The sequence below is a fragment of the Diceros bicornis genome, chromosome 5 (genome assembly GCF_020826845.1).
Source record: "Diceros bicornis minor isolate mBicDic1 chromosome 5, mDicBic1.mat.cur, whole genome shotgun sequence".
Lineage (NCBI taxonomy): Eukaryota > Metazoa > Chordata > Mammalia > Perissodactyla > Rhinocerotidae > Diceros > Diceros bicornis.
In genome coordinates this window covers 18,801,965-18,824,317 of record NC_080744.1, presented here as the reverse complement: position 1 = coordinate 18,824,317, position 22,353 = coordinate 18,801,965, and the positions used below count along the sequence as shown (strand labels likewise).

At 37.8% G+C, this 22,353-nt stretch overlaps 1 protein-coding gene across 3 annotated transcripts in view; it reads right to left on the bottom strand.

Annotated features, from left to right (window-relative positions):
• Positions 1-9,979: 9,979 nt before the first annotated feature.
• PRKD1 (protein kinase D1) overlaps positions 9,980-22,353 on the bottom strand; it is a 295,550-nt gene continuing 283,176 nt past the window's right edge. For all 3 annotated transcript variants that reach the window (XM_058540799.1, XM_058540797.1, XM_058540798.1), the window contains 2 exons: positions 11,813-11,898; positions 9,980-10,947 (listed from right to left, as the gene is read on the bottom strand). In XM_058540799.1, the coding sequence (XP_058396782.1) occupies positions 10,729-10,947; positions 11,813-11,898 (305 nt within the window). In that variant the 3' untranslated portion in view covers positions 9,980-10,728. The remainder of the gene's footprint in view (positions 10,948-11,812; positions 11,899-22,353) is intronic.

The window sequence follows — 22,353 nt, the reverse complement described above, 5'->3', positions numbered from 1 at the left end:
AATAATACAAATAAATCTGTGTGCCTAAATTTGACAACTTAGATACAATGACCAAGAAGTAAATGCTTAAGATTGAGAAGGAATACATAAAATTGTCTCCACTTGCAGATGATTGTCTGTATAGAAAACCTCAAGGAATCTAGAAAAACTCCTAGAACTTCTAGGTGCAAAACAGTTGAACAGATACCTTACCAAAGGAGATACACCAATAGAAAATAAACACATGAAATATATTCAGTATCATTAGCCATTTGGAAAGGCAAGTGAATGCCACAATGACATACCAGTGCACACTGATTTGTTAGAATAAAATTTTTAAGAGTGACAGTACCAAGTGGTAGTGAGAAAGTAGAGCAACTGGAACTTTCATACATTGCTGTTGGGAATTCAAATGGTACAGACACTTGGAAAATAGTTTGTCAGTTTCTTATAAAGTTAACAGGCACTTACCATATAACCCAGCAATCCCACTCATGGTATTTAACCTTGAGAAACGCAATTCATTTTCACACAAAAGTCTGTACACAAATATACACAGCAGCTCTATTAAAGATCAATCCAGGCTGGCCCGGTGGCATAGAGGTTAAGTTCACGCGCTCCACTTCAGCAGCCCAGGGTTCACAGGTTCAGATCCCAAGCGCGAACATACGTACTGCTTATCAAGTCATACTATAGCAGGTGTCACACATATAAAGTAGAGGAAGATGGGTATGGATGTTAGCCCAGGGCCAATCTTCCTCGACAAAAAGAGGAGGATTGGCAACAGATGTTAGCTCAGAGCTAATCTTCCTCACAAAAAAAAAAAAAAACAATCCAAACTGGAAACAACCTAAATGTCCTGTAATCGGTGAATGGATAAACAAACTGGATACATCCATGCAATGGAATACTACTCAGCAATAAAGAGGAATGAACTATCAATTCACAAAACACCACAGACAGATCTCAAAGGCATTATGCTTAGGGAAAGACACCAACCTCAAAAGGTTACATACTCGATGACTTCATTTATATGTAATTCTGAAAAAGACAAGTCATTACGGATGGAGAGCTGATTAGTGTTTGCCAGGGGTAAATGTGGGAGAAAGTTTAACTACAAAAGAGTATCACAAAGAAATTTTTTGGAGTGATAGGACTGTTTTGTGTCCTGAATAATGGTGGTAGTTACATTATCCTATATGATTTAAAATTCATAGAAATGTAGACCAAAAAGGTCAATCTTACTTATGTAAAATTTAAAATAATAATAAATGAATCTGAATATTTTACTTCATTTGCTCATAATTAAATGTGCAAGATTGGAAACAAACTGTAGCCATTTAATGCATCAATTTCCCTAGCTCAGAGATCTAAGAAATTATTTTTTATTGCTGTATTCACAGAATTAATGAGATAATATTTGTGAAATGTTTTGAGCTCCTTAAAAGGAAGTTGCTATGCAAATATAAAGTGTTGTTATCATTACCCAGGCACTATTTTTTTCTTTCATTTATATGATGAAGTTTATGATCATCTTCATTTTTCACATTATTTTTAATGAATTGTAACAATAAAATGTAGTAGCCAAGATATAAAATGAAGCACATGTGTTAATGAGGCTAAAACTTTGTAATTAGAATTTGAAACATCAGTCTGTCTAAAGATAATTGGCTCTAATGATTATTTCTCTATGTACTCAAGCTACAATTTTATGAAGTTCAAGAGTAGCTTATTCCGCAGTTTTGCCTACAGAAGATTCTTCAAGTCACTATCTCCTCTGAGAGTTCTTAGCTTATCTGAGTGTCTGAATAGAGGGAATCAAGTATAAGGAAGAAATTCACATCTGATAGTAAAAGAGTATTCTCTCTACAGAGGGAAGTAAACAAAGTGTAGTCAGTTTAATTTAGATTCTGCTTGTACTACTTTCGTTTTAAAGCCTTTTAAGCTCTTTATGAACATAAGCATGGATTAAAGATAATATTTAAATTCTTGGACCCCAAACAAAATTTTTATTATCCTTTCTTAAGTGCAAAAAAAAGAGTCCACAATTCCCCCTGACCATATCCCCAGTAGCTTCCTACTTGTCTTGGAACAAATTGTGAATTCTTCTTCTCGGTTTTTGAGGCCTTTGATAATCTAGCTCTGCTTAACCTGGACAATGTTGTTTCCTGGGTCTACCTGCATATTAACCCTCTGCTTCGTCCGGACCTTCTACCTCATTTGTGTCAGGTTCATTCTTACTTCTGTGTCTTTACTCAAATGATGCCTCTTGCTCCTCTGCCTCAATCTAGAGGGAAGAAATTTCCTGCAGAGAATTCAGTTAGTTGGAGATTTTATATATAGGTCACACTCAGGTATTTGCCTCTAATAATCCTTGTCTCTGTGGAAGGTAGCAGAATCCAGCAGTCAACCAATACTAGACAGTTATCTACCTTCAAGTGTGGAGACAAAATTACGAGAGAAAATAAAAATAATCTATTTGAATCTCCTTGAAAATTGAGATCACCAAGCGTTCAAGGCTTAAGTAAAGCTCAACCTCAGTTCTCAGACCAAGCTAGGCTAAATATTTCAAAAGGAAAAGATCCAAGAGTTCCGGTTGCATTCAAAAAACAGCATAAAACATGAAGATTCTTCCATTTCCCAGAAAAAATAAATCTTAATTCAAAATCTTACCATTTCACTCAAGGTATATAAAGAAGTTTTGTAGCAAATGTTCACACTTTTCAGCAGAGTAGCTGGTAGCCCAGATTCACTTACAGAAACCATCTACTGTCAAAAATTTCTGGACACCATCTGTGACACAAAGGGGGTATGGGGAAGGACGTGACTTTTCTTTTTTCAGAATAGAATTCTCCCTAGAGCATTAGAAAATGTATGCATCATTGACATCTTGTTGACATTCAAATTAAACCATGCTTTCATGAAGTCTATGAATTAGAAGATAAGTTAGAAGTCATCTTTTCCAGCATCTTGTCTTGTTATAGAAATAAGAAATGAACTTCAAAGAGGTGAAAATTTTTTCTGTCTAAGCCTTGACATTCAAATCTGTGGTTAAGAAAACTGTGGGATACATGGAATTCTTATTGAATAGTACTTTATTAATTTTTGGACCCCACAGCTTTTGTAACACTAAGGAATTTGAATTTATCTTGTAGGTAACTGGGAGCAGAGTCTTTGAAGATTTCAGAACACATGAGTATAATGATGAAAGCACTTTTGGGGAAGATAAATCTAGCAGTGGTGTGTAGAGTAGATGGGAGGGAGAAGAGCCTGAAGGAAAAGATTCCACTTAGAACAATCTAATGCAGCTGATTTGAGGGTTAAAATGATGACTGATTTTAGACAGGTTGAATTTAAATCATGGTGGGACTTCCAGACAGATATATTCTATAAATTCATGGAAAGATGAAACTGGATTGTTGAGAGTTTGAGAGGGCCAATATGGATTTGGGAGTGTTAGCTAAAGTAATAGTTGAATTCACAGAAATAAATCATATCAGGAGAAAATATTGGAAGAGAAAATAAGAAAACCTTGGAAAAAGCACATAGAGGCAGGAGAGAGGAGGAAATTAACATCTTCTGAGCTGCAACATATGCCAGAAATTTGGCTAAGAAATTTAAATACTTATCTTATTTAGTTATCCCAACTGCACTCTAAAATATGCATTGTCGCCATTCTACACCTGAGTAGACTCAGAGACTTTAGTTTGTCTAAGTTCACTCAACAAAGCTTAGAGTTGGGATTTGAATCCATCCCTGTTAAGCTTCAAAGTTCATGTCCTTTCCAGTAGCCCATCAAAATAAGTGGAGACAGGACACCAGAGAAGGAAGGTCTTAGAGAATTTGGGAACCACATCTGTCTTTTCATCTGCTATATTCCCAGCACATAGAAATTGGTCAAAAATAGATGCTGAATGACTAAATAAATAATAAATATCACCTATTGATGTCTTTATTGATGTCTTGGGCCAAGTATAAACTGAAGAGTTTTATATGTATTATTCTATTTAATCTCTAACAACACTCTGAAAGAGACCTGAGAGATTACAACACTTTCATGGTCACTCAGAATCCAAGCCAACGTTAGTCTGTTGGGTTTCTAATCTCTGTACTATATTGAGAAAATCCATCAGTTTTGAGTTAGAGGCCACTGATGACTCGTGTGAGAAGAGATTCATTGACGATAAAAATGAATATTTTATTCCATAATAAAATTTGCCAGAGAAAGGAAAGATAGAAATTAGATATTTGCTAGAAGGAGATGCAAGGTCCAACTTGACTTGTTTATATCGTTTTGTTGTGCTTTGTTCAAGGCAGCAGCTGAACTTGTTTTAAAAGTCAAAGGGTAACTTGTTGGTGGATACCAAACACAGCAAGGATAATTGGGGGTGTGGTGGTGGGGTCTGTCTGAAAAGAGGCAAAAAAGAATCAGGAGAAGAGTCAAGTAGAAGAGTTAGTCAGCCTCTGAGGAGATAAAAAAACAATTCTTTCTCTGAACCTGGAAAAAATTTTAGAGCTGGCAGAAAGAGAAACAAGTCAAACCAGAGGAACAAAGGAGAAAAGAAGCTCAAGATACCAAGGAAAACAAGCAGAATAGTTACCGCTAGTGCCAAATTGTTGTATATGGAAAAACAATTTGGCACACATTCTCCTCATGGGGCATGCTGCTGTTAGCTGAGGTTAGCTCTAAGGGTTTAATGGCTCATGCGGGCCACACCCACACCCACTCATACTTTGTTGTGGAATTAGGGAAAGTTTTTTATCCACGTGGGTACAGGGAGTCATATTGTTCACTCAGATCCCAGAAGAGGTAGAAATGGAGTAAATAAAAATTTTAAATGAGACGTTTCACTTTCACAAGGTAATTAAAATTTAACTACTTGATTGTTTAGTAGCTCATCATGAGAAATCTGAATAAATGAGAAAACTTGGAATTCTCTGAATATTTTCTCCTAATTTCCTCTCTCTTTTTATTTATAATAGATTATATAAGTTTTCAGGGTGTTTGTTTAACGTCCTATGAATATTCTTAAAGTGGTTAATATTATTTTCTCTGGGGACTTCCAGAATAGCGTAGAGAGAAGCTCAGCAAATATTTCCCCAAAGGGCAATGATGTAACTGGCAAATTTTTTCAATATAACCATTTTAGGACTTTGGAAATTGGCCAAAGGCATACAATGACTTGATAAACATTTATTCAGGAAAAACTACTAAGCCTTAGTAAGAACAATGGGAGTCTGTGGCCTTGTAGCCTTCTCCCAACCTCCCCTGTCCCCTTAGCTCTGTGGCAGAGTAGTTCTACTAGGGTGGGGAAGGCTGGGTAAAACCAGGAGTCTTACTGATGGAGGGGGCTGACTTGATTTGGAGCAGAGAATGGAAAACCCATTTCCAGGATTATTGTCAAACACAGTAGCAATCTCAGTGGTGAAAATCACAGAAGACCAACATTACAGCTATCCTGAGGTTATAATACTGACTGGGATAATGAACAGATTGGTAGAACAACCAGAAATTTAACAGGGAGATACAGAGGTTTCCACATATCCCTGGTGGCTGGTGTATGTAAGGCTATATGTATGTACAAAGTTGTATACACACTCAGAAAAGACTGAGCCTTAGGCATCTACTCTTTACCTGGTTGAGTGTAAGACCCTACACATACAGAGAGTAAAAGCATCTAGGGGAAAGAAACTTATTAACTGCTTAAACCTAAACCACACTCAGATCTAGCAGCAAAGGATATAAGCCTTATTGGCTCAAGATGCTTAAATACCATCTCTGAACTATCATTATCTGACCACTAATCTATGCTGTCCCAGAGGTGGCCTCTGGGAAGCCAGCTTAAAAATAAAAATTAAAAAACCAAACCAAAACTGAGCACAAACATCAGCAGCTGCATACTTTGGGGAAGACAGATTCTAGACAATGAATCCTAGAAAATTACTGAACAAACAAACAGCAACAACCACCATGGGGGTTGGAGGACTTTGAAGAGGGGTCACAAAACAGAATTGCTAAAATACATTAGTTAAAATACCCAGTTTTCAACAAAAAAATATAAGACATGAAAAGAAACAAGAAAGTGTGATGCATACATAGGCTAAAAAGGCATTCAATGGAAACCGTCTCTAGTGGGGTAAAGGGTGAGAGAGAGGGCCCAGATGCTGGACTTAGCAAAGACTTCAAAGTAGCTATTACAAATATGTTCAAAGGACTCAGGGAAACCTTGTTTAAAGAATTTAAGGAAAGTATAATAACAGTTACTCACTCAATAGAAAATTCTTTTTAGAAAAATAAGCATAATAAAAAAGAACCAAAGAGAAATTTTAGAGTTGGAAAAAATAAAACTTAAAATGAAAAATTCACTGGAGGGGCTCAATAGCAGATTTGATCTGCAAGAAGAAAGAACAAGTAAACTTGAAGATAAATCAATACAGATTATCCAATCTGAAGAACAGAAAGAAAATGAAGAAAAATGTACAGATCCTCAGGGACCTGTGGGAATCACCAAGAATATCAACTTATATGTAATGGGAGTCTCAGACAGAGAGGAGAGAGATAACAGGGCAGAAAAGCCTTTGAAGAAACAATGGCCTAAATTCTTCCAAGTTGTATGAAAATAATTTATCTACACATCCAAGAAGCTTAAACTCAAGTAGGAAAAAGACAAAGAAATCTGCACCTAGACACATCATAGGCAAACTGCTGAAAGACAAAGAGAAAATATTGAAAGCAGCAAGAGAAAAACAAACCATCACATACAAGGAAACTACAATAAGATTAAGTGGGACCTCTCATCAGAAACAATAGAGGCTAAAAAGTGGTGGAATGACATATGCAAAAATGCCAAAAGAAAATACTTGTGAACCAAGAATTCTATATCCAGGAAAACTTTCCTTCAAAAATGAAGGTGAAATAAAGACATTCACATGCAAGGACTGAGAGAATTTGTTGCTAGCAGACTTGCCTTAAAGAAACACTCAGGGAAGTCATTTAGGCAGAAAAGAAATGACACTAGACAGTACCCTGAATTCATGTGAGGAAATAAAGAGCAATGAAAAGGTAAGCAAATATAAGACAGTGTATGTTTTCTCCTTTCTTCTCTCAACTGATAAAAGATAATTGCATAAGACAATAATTAAAAATTAGTATTATTGGGTTTATAACATATAAATCTGTAATATATATAATAATATCACAAATAACGGTGGAGGGAATGGAGCTATATTGGAGCAAAGTTTGTATATGTCACTGGAATTCACTTAGTATTGATGTGAAGTAGATTGTGATAAGTAAAGATGCATATTATAATCTCTAGAGCAATCATTAATAACTTAAAAATAGTAAAAATCCAACAAAGGAATTCAAACGGTACACTAAAAATGTCTAACAACAAAAAAAGGTAGTTAAAGAGGAGCAGAGGAACAAAAAAGACATGAGACCTAGGTCAACTGCATGATAAAAGGGTGACTAGGAGTTAAGAAGGCAAAGGGGTTGGGTGGAGAGAACAGTGTTCCAGGCAATGTGAAAAGGCTGAGATGAAAGAGCTTGTTCTCTTTTGGCAACTAAAAGCAGTAGGCCCTTCTCCATGGGCCTTAGTGTGTCTTCAGATGAACCAGTATCTGGTTCCTTAAATTAGGTCTAAACAAATGGTATGCAAAATGTCATCACTTTATAGACACAGTCAAACTTAACATTGACTGAATAATGGACGCAGAGAGGAGACGACTGATGGCTTTCTTATTCTCATTGCCGTACTTATTTTATACATCAATGCAATAGCTGACCATATATTTCTCAAAAATGTCTCCATCAGAGTGAGTATTCATTAAACTCAAAGACCATCTCTTCATTAGGAATAATAGCCATATCAAAGCATCACTGATCAAAATATTTTTCTCAGCACTGGCCTCTTGCTCAGGCCAAAAGGAAGAACAGTGGCAGTCTGCTCTAATGGTTCAGAATATACAGAGACCAGCAACTTTTATGGCATCTTGGGTGGGCTGATAATGTCACTGTTTAAGGAATATTGCCTCTGTGACAATGACAGAGGACACATCCTCTCTAAAATGTTCTGTCATTTCTCTTATTTTTGTCAGAATCAGAAGATATGTTTGTATCAAAAATGTTGGTCTGCTTCTTGTATTAAACATAGACTACTGACCTGCCCATGTCATTTAACACTATGGTATACCACTGATGTGAAGTCTGGACAATTTTATTGACGATATTTAGCATAAAAAGTGGGTGCTGACTCAATGAAATTGGATTCTTTGCAGCATCACTGATAGTCTGGATGGAAGAAAGTGGCATGACTTTTAGTGGCCCACTTTTTTCTGAACATTGGCAGTTACTTTTTCTTTCCTGTGCTTGATGACACTGCAGAATAGGTTGTGTCAACAGTACTGCCCACACAGATATCCTTTTGACGTGGATACTCTGAAAGCAGCAGAAGGGGAGTCACGTTTGTTACAAACTGCTGGAATAGCTGCTAACGCTGCCCCCAAAAGTCTGAAACGATTACCTCTCCGTAGTATTTTCTACCGTTGTCTACTTCATTCTTGAACTTATTTCTTCCCTTGACTTTCATAACATTACTCCATTTAATTCTATCTTTAAACATTTCTTTTCAATTTTCCTCTTATTCTGACTGAATCTTCCATATTGATATTTTTCAGGTTTGCGTCCTAAGATCACTTTCTTTCTCATTGTATCCCCAAGGATCTGAGTTATTCTAATCAACATATTGCGGGCTTTTCGACTTCCAAATCTGTACCTTCAACTCCAGAATTCTTCCCTAAACTTCAGACACAAATTTAAATACCTTCAGGATATCTCAAACTTGAAGTCCTATAGAAACTTTATTTTCAACATGTTCAAACATGAACTCACCCTTTCTAAGGCCATAACTTCTTTTAATTAATAGTTCCATCAATCATCCAAGCCAAAACCTAGGACTCATTCGGGACTTCTTTAAATTCCACATTCAAACAGTAACCAAGTCCCACTGACTCCACCTACTAACATCTCATGTGTGTACCTCTCTAAACCCAGCTTCCTATTTACTACTGCCTTAGTTCATGCCCTCATCATCCCAGATGTGTGATTACAATAGTTCAGCTGGCCTTTTGGTCCGTTGCTTTCCCTGGCTTCAACCTACACTCTGTCTTGCTGGCAGAGTGAACTTGTTGACATTGCTTATTCTTCTGCTTAAAATGTTTGAGTGGCTTCCTGAGACTTACACAGAATAAATTCCAAGTCCCTTAAAATAAGAGATAAGTAACGATAGAAAATAGTGACTAATCATTGGAAAGACCAACTGTTTCCCCCCATCTCTCCGAGTGTAAACATTGTCTATAGTCTTAACATACGTATCTAATTTATTCAAGTGGCTCACAACACTTACAAAATTCTTTCAAACATTTATTACAATTTATTCTGTTGCATAGTAACAGTAATACATGCTAATTCATTGTCAGCCTGCTACAAACAAAAATAGCCCGTGTTACCCACTCCATACACCTAAAGTCTGTTAAGTCCAGTATTAGTTTTCTCTTCTGCAAGGCTATAGAACTTCCCTTTAGTTGGTTTTCTCTTTAGGAATTGTTTTCCAGTCTTTCTGTGTTTTTGTAGTTCACCTCAGAACCTTCTTGTTTACATAATATAGAAAGAAACTGAGTCATTATTCTAATAAATCCCTGGCTTATACTGACTCACTCAGGAAACTACATTGAGATTGCTATTTGCAATATTCTTACTTCTGCCTCCAAGTATCGTGTTTGGCTTTGGTCATTTTTCCATTCGAAAGCTCTCTTTTTTATTGGAAACTAGAGGACACACAAGACAGAAAGGTTCCACTACACTTGGAAACATAAAGCTAAATTCTAGACCAGGCGATTTTTTTTTGCTTTTTGAGGAGATACCTCTGCTCCTAATAGGCCTGAAAACACCAGTGCAGATTACAAATGAAAATAATCCAGTCAGATGGACACATATTTTGACAAGAATATTTATTTGTTCTTATTGAAAAATACACAAAGGCAAAAGGTTGCTTAGCTGCTGATTTTCCATAGTACAGCAGGGTATTGTAAGAAATGGGAAAATATATCTGTTATATCTGACAGTTTACATTTCTAAGGCATTTAGGCTTAAGAGTAGTAGGTGCGCCTAGGTCCACGTACTTGAGTTTAAATATACTGAGGCACGCCAGGCAGGCAAAGGGTTTGAAACTGTACAGTAAAACTCTTTCATGCATTTGTGTTTTAGGATTATATATCCATCCCCCATCCCCCATCATTCATGTTTTCCACATGAGTTTTGGAGTTGTTCATAGAACACTGGTAATAATCTACTCTTCAAGAGTTTGCTTATAACGACAATGCCGATGGGACACACAGAACAGAACTATTTCTGTAGACTCTTACTAACTTGAGGCTCCAGTAAGAAAAACACCAATTTGCAAAGGCACCGTGGAGACAGGTTTAATGCATTAAATATAACATGAATCATTCACAATAACAAGTTTAGTGTTTCAGGGAACTTTTGTTAATACAACACAGTTGGTCACACAAAATACAAATGCTTCTGTTGATTTGTCTTGGCAACTCAGATACATCAACAGTGCTAACAGTTTAACAGCTTTGTTCTCATCTGACAGAAAATAATGGCAGTTCTGCAAGGCAAATGTTAAACCTGACCGTATGTATTTATTAATTCCACAGTGTTTTGACAGATTATAGGGATGGAACTCAGAGGATGCTGACACGCTCACTGAGGGCTTTCATCTCTGTTTCTTCAGTCTCGGGACTGTCACTGTGGCTAGCACTTGGATTGATCAGGTGTGCGGGGTACTGCAGCCCCTGCTCGCCCGCATACTGCTCCCAGCGCAAGTCATCGCTTTCATGGGTGATGTAGCGTTCCCCGATTTTGCATTCCAGCTCTCGTAAATCTAACCAGGTCTGATAATCCTGAGGAAGAAATTCCAAAATATTACCATAGAGATGATTAAAACTCATTAAAACACTGTTTCCTATGTTATCACTTCCCACACCCATGAGTTACCCCTTTTTTCTTCCACTCTAACAGCGCTCACTGCATCTTTCATCAGGCACCCTGAAGTGACAGCATCAGCACTAAAGGCATCCTATTTGCCTAAACTTTGCAAACGCATACTCTTTACATGATATCATGCCTCAAGGGGTGGGCAATGAATGCCTGCAATCAAGCAATTAGGAATGTTGGTATTCTTTTGAAATTTAATGCCTACAAATAATCCTTCAGTATTTCAGAGTATCATTTTTCTAAACTTTAAGTTCAATGTGAAAATAACAAATATTTAAGAGAAAGCAAACACATACATATGCTTTATATTTGCCATGCATTTGTTCCATGAATATTAGCCTAGCATTTAAAAATATGGTTTCCAAGTGAGTCCAGCGCATGACCAGATGGACATTTCCTTGGACAGGATCCTTAGGAAATGTCCATCAGGTCATGCAATCCTTATCAGGATTACATATACAGATGCTTTTGAAATCCGGTCCTCGAAGTTTAGTTATGACTTTCAGTATTTTTGTTTTTGGTTTTAGTTTCAGGGTGTGTGTGTGTGTGTGTGGTATGTTTCTCCCCTATCAAATTTTCCTGGTAAAGAGAGAGGTTTAGAAACACTAAATTGTTACTAAATCCTAAGGAGTTGCACGCATTCTGGCAAACAAATTGATATTAGAATTACACTTTTTAAAATACGACAAAAGATTTTTACAAATAACATCAAAATCTTATAAATCTTTAGAAGCTCATCCGACTGAGAAAATATCAGTGCTTGATTTTTACCTGTAGCCAAGGGTGACTCAAGGTCTTATCCACGCTATAGCGCTTTCTCATTTTTACTTGCAGCAAGTTATTGATAAGATCAATGGCTGAAAAAAAATAATTGTGGGTAAAAATAGATGACAAATCTGGAACATATGTATAATTCATTTACAGTTTATTTTACATTTCCTAGTTACACAGTTAAATGCAGCATAGTGATAACAGGCAGTAGAACCTAAAAAAAATTCCTCTTGAGAATTCTAAAATCTTGCCCTTCATTTTATTTTGGATGTTAAAAAATGAAATTGGAAATAATTGTGGAGGAAGGAGTATAAGTCTTTTGTGAGTATGAGGTGAATTTGGTCTAGTTTTTAAAACATTTCTCTAAAGTAGAAGTTTTGTTTAAACATACATCATTTAAATATGTCTTGCACTAATGGCAGGATAAAACTACTATTCAGGAGAAACCATTTACTAATTTTGTTATAAAATGTGTTTGAAGTTTGAATACACATAATGGGCTTCATAGTCTTGAATTAAATGACAGACAGACATCTGGACACCATATTTAAAAGGAAAATAAAGCATAACATGGGCCATGACTCAGGATATACTTAGAGCCTAAAAACCAACAGCCCACCAGGAAAACACTTTTGTCTCTTTCACTTTGATTTTAAAAATAATCAATGAATTGGAATTATATCAGCCTTCATTGTTTTCTAGGGGAAAACGGGAAAAACGCTTGTCTAACAAGAATTATTCTATGAGGTACGAACCACAGTCTTTCCAGCCTAGTACGCTGCCTCTGACTGGGACTTCAATGGAGTATAATCTAGGAAGAAAAAGTGACTCTTCTAGTTATCTAGTCTACAAGGCATCTTAGTTACCCAGAGTACCATGTGATGGAGTTCTTGCTCACCATTCTGAAAATTATATTTTCAGCCTATACAATTAATAGTTCATTATTCATTACATTCATTACCTTATGCTTCCCACTCATTCTTGTAATAACTTCCCATATTTCTTTCTTTCATCTTATGATTTTCTTCCCAAAAAGAGCTTAGTGAAATATGCCAAATTAACGGAAGCATTTGCATTTCACCAGAGTTAATCCCCACCCTTAACCTACCCTGGTCATTATGTTTCCTGAGAGATGGATCTTTCTACCAAAAGTCTTAATCAAGTAAGTAGCTGATAAAAAAAATGTGACTTAACTTCCCCAACCACCAAGTCCTGTATCAGGCAGCTTTGACTCTTGTTTGGTCTACATCAGCCTGTGTGGACCTGAAAATACAGACCATCACAGGAGTCCAGAGGTCACCTGGAACAAAGATCACTTCCTTCAATCCGAATGAATCAGAATCCTTCTCATTATCAGGCAAAGACAAATGATTTCTACAGTCTTTGGATAATCTAGAATTGTACCTCTCTCATACTAATATTCCAAATATTTGCCTCCATGGAAGGGCTGTAGAATCAAACACCTAAGAATTCTTTGATTGGAGAAAGCAAATGCAGTAGTACACAGTTAAGTGCTGTCTACGCCTATGCGCCTTGCCTTAGCTGGGATACCTTAGCAAACACAGTACTTAGTACAATTTCAAAATCCAAGCATGTGTTCTCAGAGAGCTTTTCAAAGTATAGTTCTCTCCGTGAACTGCGTATTGGGTATGTGCTTTAAAACATCCATTCACATGATTTACTCACTGGTGAGTAAAGTGCACCCTCCATTCTTGCTGCTGTGAAGTCACACAGCAAAAATGGAGGATAAGGGGTGAAGGGAGAGCTTATGTGCGACTCTAAGCATGCCGGAGCATTACGCTTCCCCAGACACTGCAGGGAATAAATACATGGTATTAATTCACTCATTCTGCTTTGAATTCTATAATTAGGAAGGTAGGAGTACAGTAACTCAACAAAAGGTCTGGTTTGTGCCCAAATGGGCCCCAACAGTGAACTACACTGCCTAATGGGGAGGGAAGTACTGCCAGAGGAGAAACTACAAGTGTCTGAAGGGACTGGAATATGTGAAGATGAAGAAATTGTTCTGCTGAATGCAGCATACAATCACAAGTCTGACTACAGCCACAGGACCCAGGGGACCCGAATAAGCACAGCAAGATAACGACAAGTACCTCCAAGAGAAAACAGTTTAGGATATAAGGAGAGAATGAGAGGGGAGATGTGTGTGTGCATAAATACATGTGTGTGTGTATTTGTGTGTTCATAAATATGTTCTGTGGCTCTTGGCAGCAGAAAACAGAAATAATTAAGTATTAAATGTTGGAACCTGGGGCCGGCCCCGTGGCTTAGCGGTTGGGTGCTCGCGCTCCAATACTGGTGGCCCGGGTTTGGATCCCTGGCGCGCACCGACGCACCGCTTCTCTGGCCATGCTGAGCCCGCGTCCCACATACAGCAACTAGGGGGATGTGCAACTATGACATACAACTATCTACTGGGGCTTTGGGGAAAAAAAAGGAGGAGGATTGGCAATAGATGTTAGCTCAGAGCCGGTCTTCCTCAGCAAAAAGAGGAGGATTAGCATGGATGTTAGCTCAGGGCTGATCTTCCTCTCACACACACACACACACACACACACACACAAATGTTGGAACCTGTAGTTAAATGTTGGGAACCTGGTGTTACTGGGAAAATAGGCCCATCATCAGGGTTTGAGAGGTCCATTCTACTCGTCACTGTTTCTGGAACTCTTAAAACATCCTTTTTATTAATCAAGTCTCATACAATCCAGCATTAACTGTACCATCCAAAATGCCTTTCATTAAACTCATTTTTAAAAGAGATTCTAAAGTGGCTCTTTTTTTTTTTCCTACAGTGTTCTCTTTATTGGCCACGTTCCTTACATGTTTGTATCAGTCATTCATTTATCTGTTCATTCACCAAATCTTCCCAAAGGAATTACTGTTGGCAATTACTTAGAGAATAATAAGTTAATGATAAAGCCCTGGACCTGAAAAGCTCCCAATCTAGTTACAAAGTCAAAACACGTGCACATAAATGCGTGCACACACATATATAATGACAAAATGCACCATTTTGAATCTTTGACCTTTAATTAATATCCTACTCAAAGAAAAAATGTTTTCTTCAGCTGACTTACTTCTGAAATATAACTAGCTAGGGTCCTAGATCAGACCATATATATCCCCAATGGTCCGATCTCTTTCATATATAAATTGTGTTGCACAATACTAGTGACAAGAATTCTTTTCTCCTATCTTGTGCCCAAAGTTGTCTTTTTATACCATACTCACATTAATCCTGTTTATGTAATAGATGCAATGGAGAACCTGACTCTGTATGGCAGCTCTTCAAGTCTTGGGGATGGTGATTTGCCTTAACCTCACCTTCCACAGTTCCTTCAGACTCCCTAGCTTTCCTGTGCATCCTCCTTTTAATGTCCGCTAGCTGTTTCCCAATGTCCCTGTTCATTACTGACCAGAATTTTCCTCATAATTAATTACCAACTTGATTTGTACACAGATATCATTCATATAGCCTAGGATTCAGGGTTTTCTTTTTTGAAAAGTAGTTACTATTTTAATCTCTATTTTACATAAAAGGAAAAACTGAAGCTTCAAAAGGTCATGTAACTTGGTCAAAGGGAGATAGCTCCTAGGTAACAGGGCTGAAGTCGAAATACAGGGGGACCAGCTACAAAGCTCCTGCTCTTAAACGCTGTGGCATACAGCAGCCAGATCATACCATTGACTCATTAATACTAACTGATAATAATATCAAAAGTTAATTAATTTTTTTCCAATAATGAACACTAAATTCTTCTTAGTTATGTTTCCACCACATTTTTAGCCACGGAGATAGATATGTGTATATATATACACCATTGTGTATATTGTGTATATATACACAATATATATTATGTACCTAAATGCAACAGGGAGATACATATATATCTTTTTGACTTTAGCTCAACATTTCAGCAAAGACTATTCTTTTTTTATTTTTTCTTTTTGTCAGGAAGATTGGCCCTGAGCTAACATCTGTTGCCAATCTTCCTCTTTTTGCTTGAGGAAGATTGTCACTGAGCTAACATCTGTGCCAATCTATCTATGCCAATCTTCCTCTATTTTGTATGTGGGACACTGACACAGCATGGCTTGATGAGCCATGTGTAGGTCTGTGCCTGGGATCCAAACCTGCAAACCCCGGGCCGCCGAAGTGGAGCATGTGAACTCAACCACTACGCCACTGGGCCGGCCCCAGCAAAGACTATTCTGAATGTGACACGCTCCCCTCCTATTATAGAGACTAATCCTCTTAGCTTTCCACCACTTCCAAACTGAATAAGGCTATCTGCTATGTATCAATCAAATTATTAGGAAGCTTTTTTTCAGGATAAGGCTTAAATATAGGGCTTGATGACTCTATCATAGAACACAGTCCCAACTGCCAAACCTATTAGTTATTCATTGAGTAGGCTGATAAATAAGCAATGTTTCCTCCTAGGAACATCGCATCCAGTCCACATATTATCATCTTCTCCAAAGGCTATTGTGGGAGATTTTTTCAAATGTTTTATTATTGTCAAGACACATCAATTCTTGGTATTATTCATTCTACCAATCTGGCAATCCTATAAAAAAATGCAATTATTCTGGAGTAATTGATTTTAAGTAGATTAATACTGACTTTTAGTCATTTCCTTCTAAGTACCAGGATTTGTTTTCTAAATGTTTGCAAACTATCCATTCAGTCATTCATTCCAGCATTTTGTCAAGGATAAACGTTAAGCTTCTTGTTGAGTGATTTCAGAATCCATTCTTTTCCCTTTTAGCAATTTAGAGAACTCTGGCCTGTCTTAAGTATCCCGGTATTTCTCTCATTTTATCCATGATTTATTAAAAATTACTCCCAATGGCTCTAACAGCACCTCTGTTAGCATCCTCAATATGCAGTATGTTCAGTTCTGAACATGTATCATATTTTAGAGCTGCCACTGAGTGTCCTCTTGTGATAGCAATAGTCCCAGCAGAGACTGCAATGGGTAATGCATCACAGGTAAAAGATCCCTGCTAAGAGAAGGGGGAAGCCAGTAGCAAAGGAGCAAAAAGACTAGCAAAACTGGGAGTAGCCCCAGCAGTCCCAAAGAGAGCCAAGAGTCAGAAAAAAAGTCCAAATGAGGTCTTGACTCCAGTTCCAAAGCTCAAACCAAGACTCAGAATTCTGATCTAGAGGGAATGTGGTAGGGCATGCCTTTGGAACTGCAGGGGGGCAGGGAGGGAGAGACAATGGGAGAGACAGATACAAAATTGGGCACTTCTGTGAACTTCTCTCAAAAACAAAGCAAAGCAAAGGAGAAAGGACCATGGTCAGGCTGTGGGAAACAGGAATTAAGGAAGATGACTGCAGCAGAAGGGAAAGTCAGAAGGAAAGGTGGCATGCTGGCACAGCAGCAGAACAGGATGCTGGTGCCCAATGAGGGAGGGGAGAAAAATGCAGAAACTTCAGGTTCCCTGGAGCTCCACGAGGATCTGGAGCCCATGAGGAATCTGGAGCCCCATGAGAGATGGATATTTGGGACAATAGACAATGCCTCAGAAATTCCTGGTACTCTGTACTTCTTTTCACAGATATACCAAAAAGTATATATCCAAACACCTGCCTTCCACGAGGCTAGGTTTATTGCAACACTGTGCTGGTGTCTCTGCGGTTTCGGGCACTAAGCAGATGCCATTTTAAACAGCTGGCATTGGGCTAGGGCCAAAGCTGTGCAGGAAATGAGAATCCTCTATTCTCTCGGGTTATAGTTTTTGGTTCACAGCCCCCACCCCTTATTCTCTCAGTTTGAAGACGTTTCTCCCCCTCTCTCTCTGAAGAAAATGGGAGCAAAATCGGCAGTGGTTAGCTCCTCCTCTTTGCAGTAAACACGATGCCAACTTTTTTAGAGAACGGTAGGATTATTTTCTGATTGTACCCGCCCATTTATTCTAGGAGTTAGCCTTTCTAATATTATTGAGAGTTTTGTTCTCTTCTTCATCCTTATACTCAACTCCCTCCTTCCATATCATTAATAAATTGTCTTAAATCCAAGCTCTCTGTATACCTTGGGCAGCCTCATTAGGGTAATGTGGGAAGTCTTCCCTTTTCCTTTCTTACTGGAAATTTTGAAACAACTGTACGGTTCAAATTTTCATTTTCAAACAACTCCCTACCCCTCATGAGCAAAGAGTTTTGTACTTTCTCAAATGTCTCTTGCTGTGAATTCACACTAATGTTTCCTATAATTAAAAAAAAAAAAAAAAAAGAAAGAAAATCTGTTTTATGAGGTCTAATGATTCTTTTTTGCTACAATAAATTCTTGGCTCACACAGTTCCTTTCCCCCTAATTTCCTGTAAAGCACTTTCTCTTGTCGCCCCAACAGTTGAGAGACTAAAATGTCAGGAAAGCAAAGAGAAAATTTTATCAAACATTCTCTTTTACCAGAATGGGACTTTCAGCAGATGTTAAAATAGCTGATGTTCTGTGGAGCCTGTCTGCCAGGAGCAAGTATATCTGAACAAAAACAAAATTAAATGGTACATACAGGTGCTGAAGGGCTTTAGTTTTAATGTGAAAAGAAACATCTCAGCAGAGTGGTAATTGTATGGATTCCATTTTCTTCTGGTATTAAAATTCAGAATTATCTTTGAAATTGTGGAAACTATACGGCAGTCATTCTCTATTTCAAAGCAGATACCATGTGTACAGACACAATAGGTCCTGTGTATGTAGAAGGGACATTTGTATACGCCATTGCTATGGCTAAACTGAACAGCATCCAAAGCTTGGAGAAAATTCTACAAAAAATGGAACGGGACATATTTAAATCCATAAGCGGTCCCTCAGATCACACCTCTAAGTCATCTTCCATTTCCCATCTTCTACTGCAATGCATGTCTGTCTCCCCCCATTCTCCCCACTAGATTTTAGCTCCTTTAAGGTCACACAGATTGTGTATCCATTTTTGCACAGAAGTTTCATAAATATTTAAAATAAAATGCATCATTTAATGCATTAGAAAAATGCTTCCTAAATAGCATTTGGTGGATTGAATACATTAATTAGAAATTTAAATGGCCATTTTCTCAGCTCTAAATTTTAATATCCACATTATGTGCATATGGTTTGTATATTTTGGATAAAATATTCCTGGATCGTAGGACATCACAACTCTACACACTGTAACAGATCATAGGATCAGTGACTTCTATCAGAAAATCAGAATAACGCTAAGACTATCTGCAATACAGATCATATTTATTTTACTATGTTTATTTTACAGAAGAGAAATGACCAGTGAAACCCTGAGGCTGGGCTGTTTTGTTCAGACACAGTCCTTTTTATTTTTATTTTTTCCATACTCTCTTCTACGCACCCACAAATTATTCAAGTACAAATTTTCAAATTAGAAATCAGATCAGAACTATCATTCTAGTGATGGAGCCATCCCCTGTCAACCACTGAGCTTCTTGCCTTCAAGGCCGTGTTTTCTTTTTTCCCTTTCCATTCTGCCTCACTGCCTGTCACAGCGTAGTGCTCAGTACTTCTCCTTTGGTTTGCTTCATGCTGGTGGTAAGTTGTGTGTTTATTTTAAAGATCGTTTTGCAACCCTTCACATTCCAGCTCTCAACCCAGCAAGCTGTTGCCCAGCAACACTAACTGGGACGCTCCTCACCGGGGCTGACGCCAGAGGCTGCCAGCAGCAAACAAAGCCGCTGGAAACCATCAGCTCACCCCCTCCTCAGTCAATTCCCATGATCCTATGAAGTGCAAGACCTTTAGAGACTCAAGTCGGTGTCTTCCCTTTTCCAGTTCTTTCCTCCATAGAAAGTTATTCTGTCAATGGCCACTCCTTTGCTTTACATTCTATTTCCTTTCCTCTTGAAGACTAGAAACACAATCTTGGAAATTATGAATTGTTTAAACACAGCACACAGCAGCCTCCAAACTGATCCCAAACTGATTCCAAGTTTAAAGCAGAAATCAAAATATATTTCTATTATTCTAATAATGTTCAGGGTGGATTTTTTTTTTTTTCTTTCCATTTTCACTGCACATTAAAATCCTTTGGAGAGGTTTTTTCGGTTTTTGGCTTTTTAAAAATGCAGATACCAGGGGCCGGCCTGGTGCCATAGTGGTTAAGCTCGCGTGCTCCACTTCGGTGGCCCAGGGTCTGGGCGTGGACCTACACACCCCTCATCAGCCCACGCTGTGGTGGCATCCTATATGCAAAGTGGAGGAAGATGGGCACAGATGTTAGCTCAGGGACCATCTTCCTCAAGCAAAAAGAAGAAGATTGGCAATGGATGTTAGCTCAGGGCTGATCTTTCTCACCAAAAAAAAATGCTGATATTCACGCCAAAGGTCAAGTGAAAATTTTTAGGGGAGGAGCATCTACGTAATGGTAGTTTTAGAAGCGCCTCAGGTGTTGCTAACACATGCAGCCAGGGTTGAGAATGGCTATGCTAAGCAGTGCTTCTCAGACTTTTACACGCACGTGAAAAACCCAGGGATCTTAAACTGAAGATTTTGATTCAGTAGGTCTTGGGTGGGACCTGAGAGTCTGTATTTTAACGGCTCCCATGAGGAGCCTTAGACCACATTTTGAATAGCAAGGAGCTAGAGGTATGAGAACACTGAAAGTGGTTAATAACCGGCTTAATGTTGCCCAAAGGCCCCTGAATAGATGGATGTAAACATAGGAAAGGTATCTGTCCTCAGCCCCATTTTGTTCAGTGTTCTGGAATGAAGACATCAAAGGGTTTGAGTATAGATTCCACTCAGAGGATGCTCACAGGAAGAGCAAATAAGTTGGATTACACAAATAAGTTCCAAAATAATCACAGTCTGGAGCTATGGGCCATACTGGCAAGATAACATGTAACAGGGATAGATGAAACTAAGTCCTTTATTTAAGTCCCACCTCCCCACCCCTCAAAAAAAGATCTAAGTACAGAATTGGAAGACCTAGCTTATCAACGACATGCTTGAGAAAGAATTCAGGCTTCTAAACCCACAGTAAACTCAACATGAGTCTCCTCATTGTCCCCGAATCAACTGTTATTTTATGCCATGCTAAAAAAAAATGTTTTCTTTATAATGAGGGAAGTGCTGGCTTTACTTTACTCTTAACCAGACTCACTGAACCTTGAGTTAGAACAGTTTTGGGGTTTGATCGCAAAAGAACATAAACAAAGAGGAGAGTGTTTGGACCAGAGTGAACAGGAGGCTGAAGGATAAACTGATTGCTCAGGAGAAGAGAAGGTTCAGGGGTGACATGATGGCAGCTTTCAAATCTCTGAGATGAGCCTTTATTTGGAGAAAGGAGTGGGCTTGTTCTACCAGTGCGTATAAACACAGAGACATTTTTGCTCATTGTCTGAAGGTCAAATTAAGAAAAAAACAGGGTTCCTCATGAAATTGTACATTTTCCAACACTGGAGCAATTTAAGAATATTCTGGATAAAACTGCTCAGTGGATTGGTACTGCGGAGCAGAATAGGGGTTAGATAAGATTTTTAACATCCTGTATTTTGAAATATTATTCTGTGTTGTCATTGTGGAAGAAAGCAAACTCACAGAATATTTAACCTTTGTTCTTCCTCTCCCCTGACATCTCCACATATATTCAGGTGTATTCATATATTCATATATGAATATACTCCACATATATTCATATATTTATATTTCAACTCAACTATAATATATATCTTTAGAAGTGAAATTTTAATTTTATAGTTGGAATATATAGGGAACATTTCAGTTTTGGGGGGCAAATAGCCAATTTTTGAGCACTTATAATGCCAATGTTCTTGCTAAAACTCTTTCTAAGCAGTTTCTCTCTATGAATTATCATTTTTTAGAGAAAATTTTATTGATTACATTTTACTTGCTGTCAAAATAAATGATTCCTTTCCTGGTGGCACATCTCTTCAGATATTACCTCATTTGAATTTTGAAATATATGTGTGTACATACACACACACACTTAAAAATTCTCTCTACTGGTAGACTTTTTTAAATCATTGTATACCTTCGTTTCCTAATTTTAAAGTTCCTTATTATTGAACAAAACACATATTTAAAAAATTAAAAACAAGTAATTCCAGAACTTCAAGTAGAGATTGTTTAAAACGTTAAACCCCAGTGGAAGTTCTGACCCACATAATTCACTTCAGTTTATCAGTAGGGATAGAATTTCCTGGCACCCATTCAAGCATTTTTAAGCAGTTCACTGGCTAGTCCCCTTGCATCTCCTCCGTGCTGTTATGTGTGACAGTGGTGCTAATATGTTGACAAATCACTCTATTCATTAATATTCAGCAGGCTTGCTGGATCTGCAAGCCTCATAAACTGTTACAAACACAGTTTAATTATTAAAATGACAGTTGTCTTTCTTTTGTTTCTCATACCATTGGATTTCTGGGTCTCATCTACCCGAGGCTTATTTTCAATGGAGTTATTTTTTGTTTTGAACAATACGTAGTGAAAGAGGGACCTACAGCTGGTTCCTTTTCATGGCAAAGTGCTACTTCCAAC